The sequence below is a fragment of the Rhinopithecus bieti genome, unplaced genomic scaffold (genome assembly GCF_001698545.2).
Source record: "Rhinopithecus bieti isolate Rb0 unplaced genomic scaffold, ASM169854v2 scaffold_30862, whole genome shotgun sequence".
In the NCBI taxonomy this organism is placed as follows: domain Eukaryota; kingdom Metazoa; phylum Chordata; class Mammalia; order Primates; family Cercopithecidae; genus Rhinopithecus; species Rhinopithecus bieti.
The window spans coordinates 146,146-158,171 of NW_016813281.1; the positions used below are offsets into that span (position 1 = coordinate 146,146).

General features: G+C 35.7%; 1 protein-coding gene across 1 annotated transcript in view; it reads right to left on the reverse strand.

The window, feature by feature from the left end:
• LOC108512630 (myotubularin-related protein 13-like) overlaps positions 1–12,026 on the reverse strand; it is a 329,858-nt gene that overhangs the window by 86,345 nt on the left and 231,487 nt on the right. The window contains exon 3 of the mRNA XM_017847959.1: positions 5,246–5,383. Within this exon, the coding sequence (XP_017703448.1) occupies positions 5,246–5,383 (138 nt within the window). The remainder of the gene's footprint in view (positions 1–5,245; positions 5,384–12,026) is intronic.

A 12,026-nucleotide genomic window follows, 5' to 3' on the forward strand; every position in this document is an offset into this window, starting at 1 on the left:
TGGAGTGCAGTGGTGCGATCTCGGCTCACTGCAAGCTCCACCTCCCAGGTTCACGCTACTCTCCTGCCTCAGCCTCCCAAGTAGCTGGGACTACAGGCACCCGTCACTACGCCCAGCTAATTTTTTAAATTTTTTTTTAGTAGAGACGGTTTCACCATGTTAGCCAGGACAGTCTTGATCTCCTGACCTCGTGATCCGCCCACCTGGGCCTCCCAAAGTGCTGGGATTACAGGTGTGAGCCACTGCGCCCGGCCTAGAGATGAATTTATAAATTCCTTTTTATGCCTCCATTTTCCAGGTAATTACTTAACTACTTGGAATTAATTGTATGATATTATGTTTAAATTTATTTTGTTTTCTCAAATAGCTCATCAACTGTTTAAATAATATTTGTCGAAATACACACATTCCATTGATTTATAAAGCTTCTATTGTTGGATACTGATCTATACACAATAGAGTCTGCTCCTGGAGTATCATTTTTGTTCCCATAATTGTTTTTATCCTTGACACTTAATTCTTGAACCTATAGCACACTGATACAATTTTCGCAGGTTTGTAGTAAATGTGGTTATTATTTGGTCTTTGGAGACAGAATGAATCAAGCACTTCAACTTAGTACTGAATGTCCCTAAGTAAGCCTCATCTGTAAAACGGAAATGTTAAAACCTATCAAATGCTGTTTTGTGAGAATAAACTTACATGTGAGTTAAACAGAATAGAATGAAATAAAGTGTTGTGAAACTTTTAGCACAGTGCCTAGAACGTAAGACTTTAATTTATCATAAGCACTACAATCTTTTTTCCCTTTCACAAGCTTTTTGTTTGAATTGTTCTTTTTCTTTCCCTTACTCTAGGTGTTGGCTCTTTTAAACTCTGTATGATTTATTCCAGTTGCTTAGTCTGCAATTATTATCTATTTCACTGAATGATACTTAGCATATGGTACTTTGGATTGTTTTTGTACTTAAGTTTTGGTTCTGCTTCCCAAGCTAGATTTGAAGCCCACTGAGATGGAGAAACATATCTTATGCTTTCTATGTTTCTCCCTCTTTTTTCCTCATCTTATCTCTCGAAATTACAAAATTCATTCCCTCTCTCTTTCTTTGATGACAATTTGATGACATACCAAATGTTCTCACTGAGAACTGCATAATTATCACTGATTCAGAGACAAGTATATAAACATATGAAATAACTTTAAAAAGACACAGAACTAAATTTAAATTTTAGATATTTAAAATTTTATACTTAACATATTTTAAGAAAATCAACTTATTATTTAGATAAGTCATAAAAGTCAATGTAAATCTATCATATTTTACTGATTACTTAAAAAAATTTAGATCACATTACCTAGTTGAGTAATTTTGGGAACATATTATCAAAAGTTTAATGCCAAAGGTTTGCTTAGGATTACTGACAGTGTTACTGTATCTTGGAAAGATAACAGAGCTAACATTTTTAAAGTTGCACAATCATATTTTGGATGGTGTATGTCCTTAAGTTCCCCCTCTTTAGGATTCCAAATAACGTGTCATAGTATATTTGGTATGAAGTAATTCACACCAAACAAGAATTAAAAGATCTATTTTGAACTGATGATATGATCCAAAAGAAAGGAAAACACATTTTAAAGGGACGTAAACAGTTCATGCCAAAATGAAAACAACTTTACTGATGACCAAGAAAGAAACATCTTCTGGGTTCTATTTTTTTTTCAAATTCTGCTTCATTGTTTGTCCCTCTTTCCGACCAAACCCAAAAGACATTCACTTATGTTTCCAGAAAAGTGGTCTTACAATTCTGGCTAGTACTTAAGTACAATTATATAGAATCCAGAATTCTCACTATCTACATTTTCAGAATCTTGGAAAAATCTGGTATGAAGCAGATTGTAACCTTCTGTAAGGTGATCGTAAAAAATAAATTAAGATTTCTGGGTCCACTGAAAATAGCAAGTAGGAAAATATCTAAGCTAAAAAGAGAAATAACTGTTGATATACAGATTCACACTACACAAGAACCCAGATCTTAGCTTCTAATATTATTCCCTACTCAAAACAGCCAGACTCCTTGAAGAAATGGCTGATTTCAAGGCAGAGGCAGGGAAGGAATAAAATGATCCTAGATCAACTTGTTATGATAGAAAAGTTAAAAAGTACTTTTTCTAAAAGGAGATCTGTGAAAAGAACACGAGAATCTGTCTGAGTGGTGCACGCTGGTCAAATACGGGATAATTTGTGCATTAAAATAATAAAAAGCATTAATGATTTATATATTATTGGGGAAAAAAACCTGAATCCACGAGTCTATAGCTCAGACAGACAGGAAGAGAGTTCTAGCTTATAGTAAAAGGTCGACTGCTGACTGCTAAAAATAGAGGGAGTATGGAGTTAGAAAATAATCATTTTTTGTTATCAGAATCAAAATTGCTACAGGCAAGAATCATTAGTAAATGCTGAATCTAGGGGAACATGATTGATGAATAGTAGGATATTTGCATAGTCTTAAAGTGCCTTCCAGTAGACTGATTATTAATTGCAAACATAAAAATAGCCACTATAAAGTGGAGAAATCTGACAATCATCTGACCAAGTTACCAAAATTAACATCATCAATGAGGGACAGATAGGCATTGTGTACTTCCAGATGTGTACTCTTAGAAAGAGTCCCTTAGAAGGAACACAGGTAATATTCCAACTGTTGGTGCAGAGCCTGAAACTAACAATGAGAGACACTGCAAAATGCAAAATAAGAAACATTGTATTAAAAATGGGGGTGAAAAGTTACATTATTTAAAAATATCAACATTATAGACAAAGAAAGGCTGCACAACTATTCCAGATGAAAAGAGACAAAAGAGAAATGACAACTAAATGCAATATATGCAGTATGTACTAGATCCTGTACTGGAAGAAAAAAGGGATATGGAGTGCTATAAAGGATATTATTAGGTCAAATGACAAAACTGGAACATGGATGGTAGGTTTTATTATATTGATGTTAAATTTCCTGAGGCTGATAACTGTACTGTTTACATACTGTTCACGTACCTCTGAAGCATATACTAAAGAATTTAGGGTAAGGGTAAATGATACATGCAACTTTATTTCAAATGGTTCAGAAAAAATAAACTCTGTGTGTGTGTTTGGGGGAGAAGGGGAGGGAAGGCAGGGGAAGAGTGGAAAAAGGGATAAAGGGAGGAAGGAAGGGTAGGGAAGAAAGACTTCAAATAAATCGATGGGGCAAAATATTAACAACAGGTGAATATGGGTAAAGGCTGTATACATGTTTGCATTATTCTTGCAACTTTTAAGTTTAAAATTATTTCCAAATTAAAAGTTTGAAAAATGCCCAAGAATTCCTAGAACCTATTTGTAAACATCTGCTATTAATATAATGTCAATATATTGCCTTTCTGACAGTTTGTCTAGAAGAAGAGGGGTGAATAGTGAAGAGGGAGAATCTAAATAATTATAGTTAGCTTCATTAGATGATTCCAAGGAGTTGTGAAGCAATACCCTCAAGAATATGGAAATAACAGAAAATACTGAATTCTCAGCATTAACTTAAATGCTAAAGATCAACAGAGAAATGAAAGGCCAATAAAAGAGACAAAGTGGTTCTTGGGCAGAGAACACTCTCTAACTTATTCAGATTGAATTGATCAAAATGAGAAGCTGATTAGCTATCTGTTGGCAACATACATCCACACATTATCCAGGGGAGAGGACACTTTAAATCACACTTAAAGTTTTCTGTCCCCATTGATAACATAATCTCTAATTTCAAATAGAAGCAACAGGCTATGTTAGTCTGATAGTCTTTAAGTATTTAACATCAAATATCCCTTAGTTTGATTCCATAATCAAAAGTCCATACTTTGATATGGCTTTCTACTAAGATCTGGTGACAGGAAGACAATGTGCTGATGATGCATATTTTGTTCTATATGCATTTTCAGCACTTTTCACATTCTCTATAAATTAGTAATCTAGCATGTTGGTTTTAATACATCAGTCTAATGAACTTGAATAATGAGTCTGCATCATGAAAGGTAATTTGTCTCCTCTTACTCAAAAATCAGATTTCTGCATCCAAAAAATTCAGATCTTAGAGTTTAATAAACATAATCAAAACTACCAAACACTCCTTTGTTAAGCCATTTCAGAAAGCAGGCCAATCTTTTCCCCCCAGTAGTGATACTCTATACGTAGAAGAAACTACAGCAGATTATGCAAACTGGCTTACTCAGTATCTTCCAAATCCCCTTTACAATTTCCTTCTTGTATTATAGAGCCTGGAAAGAAAAACCACCACCACCAGCACCAACAAAAAAAATCCCTACATTTTTTGGGGCAAAACGGGCTCTGTATGCAATCTTACTTCCACCAAAGAAACAACTCATGTAAAACTTAAAAGCAGAAGTAAGCAGTGTGAGACTAAAGCAGAAGTCAGCAGTGTGAATATCTGCAGAAGAATGGATATTCTAGCACAACTATGGTGAAGGTTATAATGTCTGATATATACCCAGCATCATAAGTGCCAAGTGGTAAAAGGTGGAAGGAATATGGTTTCTATGAGACTAGCACCAAGCCGGGCTGTTCCTAGTACCCAATATTGGTTCCCTGCTTGTCCCTCACCCCTAAAATTTCATAAGCTGCCAAATACTTTGTTATGACTCCTTTCTGCTTAGAGAAAGTAGAGCCAGTAGTGTGAAATTAAGAACCTCAACCAATAGTCTGAAAGAGCAATTATTTTATAAGTCTTCATAGTTCTAGCTTATTAATTTCTGCCTGATCATGTTGATATCATTACCCCTAAGAAGAATGAGTTAACATTTGGATGCCTAAACAATAATGTCAGGCATTGTAATTATGATTTGCAAACATTTTGAGTAAATGTTCCACATTCTATGAAAGACCTCCCAGGAAAAGGGCTGGCAGGGAAAATCATAGGTTCACCAAGAGAAGAAATTAATATTCTTAATAAACCAATTCAAGGATGCACTATTTTTAGAAATATTCAGATTATGATCAATGTTTTGAAAAAGGACAATTAAATCTGGAAAGTAATTTTAATATGTTGCTCTCCTCTCCAACCTTAAACATAAAAATTTCTTCATGCTTCTTAAGCTAGCCCATAAAACTCAAACTTGCAGTTTTAACAAAAATATGCATATAAAAAACATTCCTAAATGTTGTACCTTCGACTGTACTTTAGCTAGTAAAGGTTTTTGTACCTGAAGATTAATCTCTGCCTCATAGAAGGTCAGGCATGAGCAGTAATGTCGATCTGAGTCAATATCTGTCAGGACAACCACAAAGAACGTTGGCTGCTTCCTCTCTCTGGACAGCTGCCACCCGCCAGGCTGACAAAACTAAATGAAATAAGAAAAAAAAAAAAAAAGAAAAATTTAAAATTAATAGAAGTTAATTATTAGTTAATCTCTGAGAAATTTTAAATGTTTGCCCATTTTAACAAATTCCTACCTGATGAGGTATGACTCTAAAGCCAACATTTAAAAAAAAGTTCATGTACAGATTCATGATGTTGAAAACTTTCACCAATGTGCATATATATTTCATAAAGACAGCCTAGATTTCCCACAGATGCCACGCTGGGTGCCATTTCTGAGACCTAGGTTGGCACATATAGGAACACCACAACAAAATGAAAGACTTCCCCCTAACTATGAGAACAAATCATGGAATAAATTGGAAATCAAGCGCAAAATATGTATCACTGAGAGAAAATAGAGTTATTTTAAAATTTCCGTATGAATCTGAGAGTCTTCAATTTATTACAAAAAAAGAGATATCTTGTTCAGCAAGACAGACCATATTCTTGTCCATAAAACACACTTTAACAAATTTAAAGAAGAGAAATCATACAATGTCTGCTGTTAGACCATGATAGAATTAAACTAGAAATCAGTAACAGACAGATAGCTGGAAAATCCAGAAATACTTGGAGGTTAAACAACACTTTTTTTTTTTTGAGATAGGGTCTTGTTCTGTCACCCAGGATGGAGTGTGGTGGCATGATCACAGCTCACTTTAACATTAACCTCCTGGGCTCAAGCAATTCTCCCATCTCAGCCTCCTGAGTAGCTGGAACCACAAGCACCTACCAGCATATCTGGCTAATATTTTTTATTTTTTATTTTGTAGAGAAAGAGTCTTTCCATGTTGTCCAGGCTGGTCTCGAACTCCTGGACTCAAGCAACTCTCCTGCGTCAGTCTTCCAAAGTGCCAGGATTATGGGCATGAGCTACTGCACCCAGCCAAATAATACTTTTAAATAACATATGAGTCAAAGATGAAATCTCAAGAGAAATTTAAAAAATATTTTGAGCTAACTGAAAATGAAAATCCAACATCAAAATTTGTGGGATGTGGTGAAAGCAGTGCTTACAGAAAAATTTATATCACTGAATGTACATATTAGAAAAGAAGAAAGATCTAAAGTCAGTAATCTAAGCTTTGACCTTTGGAAACTAGAAAAGAAGAGCAAATTACATCCAGAGTAAGCAAATAAAGAAAATAAAAGTTAAAATTGAAATCAATGATATTGAAAACAGAAAATCAGTAGAGAAAAATCAATAAAATAAAAGGCTGCTTCTTTGAAAAAGTCAATAAGCCTCTAGCCAGGCTAATTAAGAAAAAAAAAGGCACCAATTACTAACAAATGAAATGAAAGAGGGATTATCAATACAGATTGTTCTGGGTGGGAGACCTGCGAGAGAAGAAAAGGCACACACACAATACCTTTAAAGGTAAACAAGCTTTATACCATATGTAGATTTAACAGGCAAATGATATAATAAGCAAATTAATAAAATAAGCAAATTGATATAATAAGCAAATGATATAATAAGCAAAGAGCAATGCAAAGGGGAGAAGGGAAAATAGATAAATGTCTTTACACCCACCAGACTATGGAGGAATCACCACCAAACTGGGAAGCAACAGCCTGGGCTCCAGAGCTGGACACCGCACTCACCAGACTATGGCGGATTCACCATGCCAGAGGTGGTGAATTCCTCTTCAAAGGGTTTAATTCTGTAATGTCCTTGGTTTGAAGGCCCCACCTCCTTGCACTTTCTCGTTTTTAGCCTGCAAGCAGCCCTCCCGCTCTTGCTGTGCCCTAACTTGCCCAGACATGTCCAGACATGTCTTGTGCCATAGCAGAAGAACCATTGCTACCCACTCCCTTGCGAATCGCGCATCTACCCTAATTGTTCAGTGTGCTCTTGCAATCATGGCTGATGCAGGGAGCACCCTTTGGCAGAAGTAAATTGCCTTGCTGAGAACGCTTTTTGCCTGAGTGCTGGTTTCACTTTGCGGCTCCGAGCACTTGTTTCTAACAACCACCAGACTGGGAAGCAACAGCCTGGGCACCATAGTCAGCCACTTGTCTGTACACAGACAAGGAGAGGTCTCATGAAGCTTTGGCGCAGCGTGGGAACCTAGCTGTTTTTCTAACGAGTTGTTTGGCAGGAGGTCCAGTCATGAAGGCCCTTGGTGACTGTGCTCAAGGAACACAAAAAGGTCAACTTGTTTTGTGATTGTCTATTGGTTTTCTTTTTTTTTGGGATGAGTCCTGCTCTGTTGCCCAAGTTGGAGTGCCGTGACATGATCTCGGCTCACTGCAACCTCCGCCTCCTGGGTTCAAGTGATTCTCCTGCCTCAGCCTCCTGAGTAGCTGGGATTACAGGTGCCCGCCATCGTCCCCGGCTAATTCGTGTATTTTTAGTACCGATGGGGTTTCGCAATGTTGGCCAGGCTGGTCTTGAACTCCTGACTTCAAGTGATCCACCCGCCTTGACCTCCCAAAGTGCTGGGATTACAGGTGTGAGCCACCACACCCAGCCTACTGCTTTTCAATAACCAAGGTATAGGAATAGATTGAAATAGAGATTTCTCTGAAACAGTGCTGGATGAACGCCTCAAGGGGCTCACACAACCTGTTCCAGGACTTGGTGACCATTGTTTGTGTCCACGTTCAATTGAGTTCAAATTTAATATTTAACTTTTCCTCCACACAAAAGTTCCCATGAACTTTTAAAAGATAATCAATGAATATTATAGACAACTCTATGCCCACAGCTGTGACAATGTAGATGAAATGTACCAATTTCTTGAAAGACACAATCTGCCAAAACTCACACAATAAATGGACAATCAGAATAGTCCTATATTGTTAGAGAAACTGAATAATTAATAACTTTCTAAAACAGAAAGCACCAGGCCCAGATGGATTGACTAGTGGATTCTTTTAAACATTTAAGGAAGAAGTTACAGTCAGCCCTCTGTATCTGTGGGTTCTACATCTGTGGATTCAATCAACCATGGATCAAAAATATTTGGGAAAAAAAGAAAATAACAATACAACAATAAAAATAGTATATATAAAAATCCAGGTGGTAGCTATTTATATAACATTTACATTGTCTTAGGTATAAGTAATCTAAAGATGATTTACAATATACAGGAGGATATGCATGGGTTATATGCACATACCACACCATGTAATATAAAACATTTGAGCATCTTCGGATTTTGGTATGTGTGGGGGATTCTTGGAACCAATCCCCCTGCAGATTCCAAAGGACAACTGTATACCAATTATCTGCAAACTCTTTCAGAAAACAGAAGCAAAGGGAATACCTTCTTCATTCTACTAGGCCAGCACTATACTAATACCAAAACCAGATATAGACAGTTACAGAAATAAAAATTATTGACCAATATTGCTCATAAACATAAAAGCAAAAATATTAGCAAGTTGAATTCAACAATGAATAAAAGAATATCATAACCAAGTGGAATTCATCCCAGGCATGCAAGGCTGGTTAACCATTCAAAAATCAATTAAACCATTACATCGTATCAATAGGCTAAAGAATAATCATGTGATCATACCAATAGATGCAGAAAATGCATTTGACAAAATCCAATACCTATTGATGATAAATAAATAGCCTCAGTACACTAGAAGTAGAGGGAAGCTTCCTCAACTTGATAAAGAATATCTTTAAAAAAAAAAACTCCTATGGCTAATAGCATACTTAATGATGAAAAACTCAAATGATCAGGGGAATAAAGTTAAGGATGCCCCTCTCACCACGCTTCTTAATATTATCCTAGAAGTCCTAGCTAAAGCAATAAAATGAAAAAGAAATAAAAAGTATATATATTGGGAGGAAAGAAACAAAACTGCTTTCATTCACAGATGACATGATTGTGTAAACAGATAATCTGAAAGGACAAAACAAACAAACAAACAAACAAAAACCACCCCTGGAACTAATAAACAATTAAAACAAGTTCTAAGATACAAAGTTAATATACAAAAATCAACCACTTTTCCTTTATGTCAGAAATAAGTGGAATTTGAGGCAAAAATATAATACCATTTACATTAGCACTCCACTAAATGAAATAATTAGGTATAAATCTAACAAAATATGCAAAAGATCTATACGAGGAAAACTATAACACTGATGAAAGAAATCAAAGAACTAAATAAATGAGAGATTCCATGTTCATGGAAAGGAAGACTCAATACTGACAAAACGTCAGTTTGTCCCACTTTGACCCACATATTCATCATAATTCCAAAAACAATCCCAGCAAGTTATTTTATGGATATTAAAAAAATGATCCTAAAGTTTATAAAGAGAGGCAAAAGATCCAGGATAGCCAGTACAATATTGGGGAAAAACAGTTGGAGGACTGACACTACCAAACTTTGAGACCTATCAGGAAGCTATAGTAAATAAGACAGTGTGGTACTGGCAAAAGAATAGGCAAACAGATCAACGAAACAGAATAGAGAGCCCAGAAGACTTACATAAATACATTCAACTGATCTTACACACATACGGCAAAGTGCTCAGAGAAGTCCCTGGCATATAATCCAGTGGATGTAAATGTTAGGTATTATGACCATGACCCTCTTTGATCCAACCCATGTTTCTATCATCATCTCTTTGACATTTTCCTCTTTTGCACAGACATTTTTCAAAACTAGCTCCTGCTTTCACTGTCTCATTGCCTACCTTGTATGAGTCTAGAGACATCAGAAAATAAGATCGACATGATTTCCTACATTTGGAGAGGGATGTTAATCATGTTCACAGTTTCTCTAGAGAAAGGCTTAACCGTACCTTAATTAGCAAATCAGTAAAAACATTTCTATTATATATTCAGTTTAAAATAGCAATTTATTCAAAATATTACTGATCACTTAAGAATCATTTATTCCATGAAGTCTTCTTTGAAACTTCCTAGCTTCTCTAGCCCTCTCCAAACCAAAGAATCAGGCCAGGCTGTTCCTCTACTATACTCCAAAATCATCTTTATTATGAATAACAACAACAATAATAATGACAACCTATTCTCCTCTATATTTCCCTAGAACTTCTTATCTATTAATACTAATCTGGTAAAGAAAAACCGACATCATTGTCTTTATGTGTCCCTTGGTATCTGTGGAGGATTGGTTACAGGTCCCCTCACTAATATCAAAATCTGCAGATAATCAAGTCCCACAGTCAGCCCTTAGGAACCTGCAGATATTAAAAATTGCCCTTGATACCCATATATTTTTCTCTCAACAACCCATCTATACTAAATTCCATAACCCTAGATCTCAGGCTTATTTGTGACTGCAATAAGCCTATTTTATTCTAGAATAGCAGCTATCAAAAGAGTCCCCAATGTCAAAATTATTTTCATAATAAAACTGAGATATTGGTTGTTTCTTTCCTGTGAGTAAAACTGCTTGTGTCTTAATAGGAATCAAAGCAGTGGCACCAAACCATACTAGTAATCGCTGTATTCTTTATAGCTGCATATTTGCAATAAAAAAGTCAGTTTTAATTGAAAAGGCCCTTGATGAGGCAATAAACATTTTAATTTCATTATAACTGGCATTACATATGCCAAACATATTTTGGCAGACATGTATTTTGGCAGATATTTTCTCAACATGAATCATCTGGGCCTGTCACTTCAAGATAAAGATCTAAGAAAATTTGTTATCAATGATAAAATACGAGCTTTCAAGTACCTGACAGTTTTGCAATATTTTAAGACTTCTATGACAAATATTATACTATTAGTTAATGTTATATTTTAAGTATTATATAATGACATGTGTCAATATTTGGAAGCTGTATATAACTCACTAAACCCATATTTGCCAAATGACCGGTGCATGATATAAAATCATGCATGTGAAAGATCCATTCAAAGTGCCCAGTAGACCAACAGATTTTAATATAACAATATGAAAAATTCACAGATGTGGTTACAAATTCCACAGTAACTAACCTTTAAGAAACTACTATTCATTGGATATTGGAGCAGTATATGAAGAAGAGTATCCATAATTATCTGAAAAAGCTACTAAATACTCCTTACTTTTCCAATGACATATTTGTGAGATTTGATTTTCTTCATATACTTCAACTAAAAAAATCAAATCCAAGAGCTTGAATGCAAAAGCAGGTATGAGAATCCAGCTGCTTCTATGAAGCCAAATATCAAAGACATTTACAAAAATGTAACAGAGTATCACTCTTTTCTGTATTTTTTTTGTTTTGGAAAAGACAGTTATTTTCATAAAACATGGTATTTTGTTAACATGGAATGGGATTTTGTTATTTAAAAGTGGATAAAATTTTTTAAAAATTTTATTTTAGTTGTGGCCGGGTGCAATGGCTCACGCCTGTAATCCCAGCACTTTGGGAGGCCGAAGTGGGTGGATCACTTGAGGTCAGGAGTTTGAGACCAGCCTGGCCAACATGGTGAAACGCTGCTTCTAATGAAAATACAAAAATTAGCTGGGTGTGGTGGCACATGTCTGCAATCTCAGCTACTTGGGAGGCTAAGACAGGAGAATCGCTTGAACCCGGGAGGCAGAGGTTGCAGTGAGCAAAGATCGCGTGATTGAACTCCAGCCTGGGCAACAAGAGCGAGACTCCATCTCAAAAAAGAAAGAAAGAAAGAAAG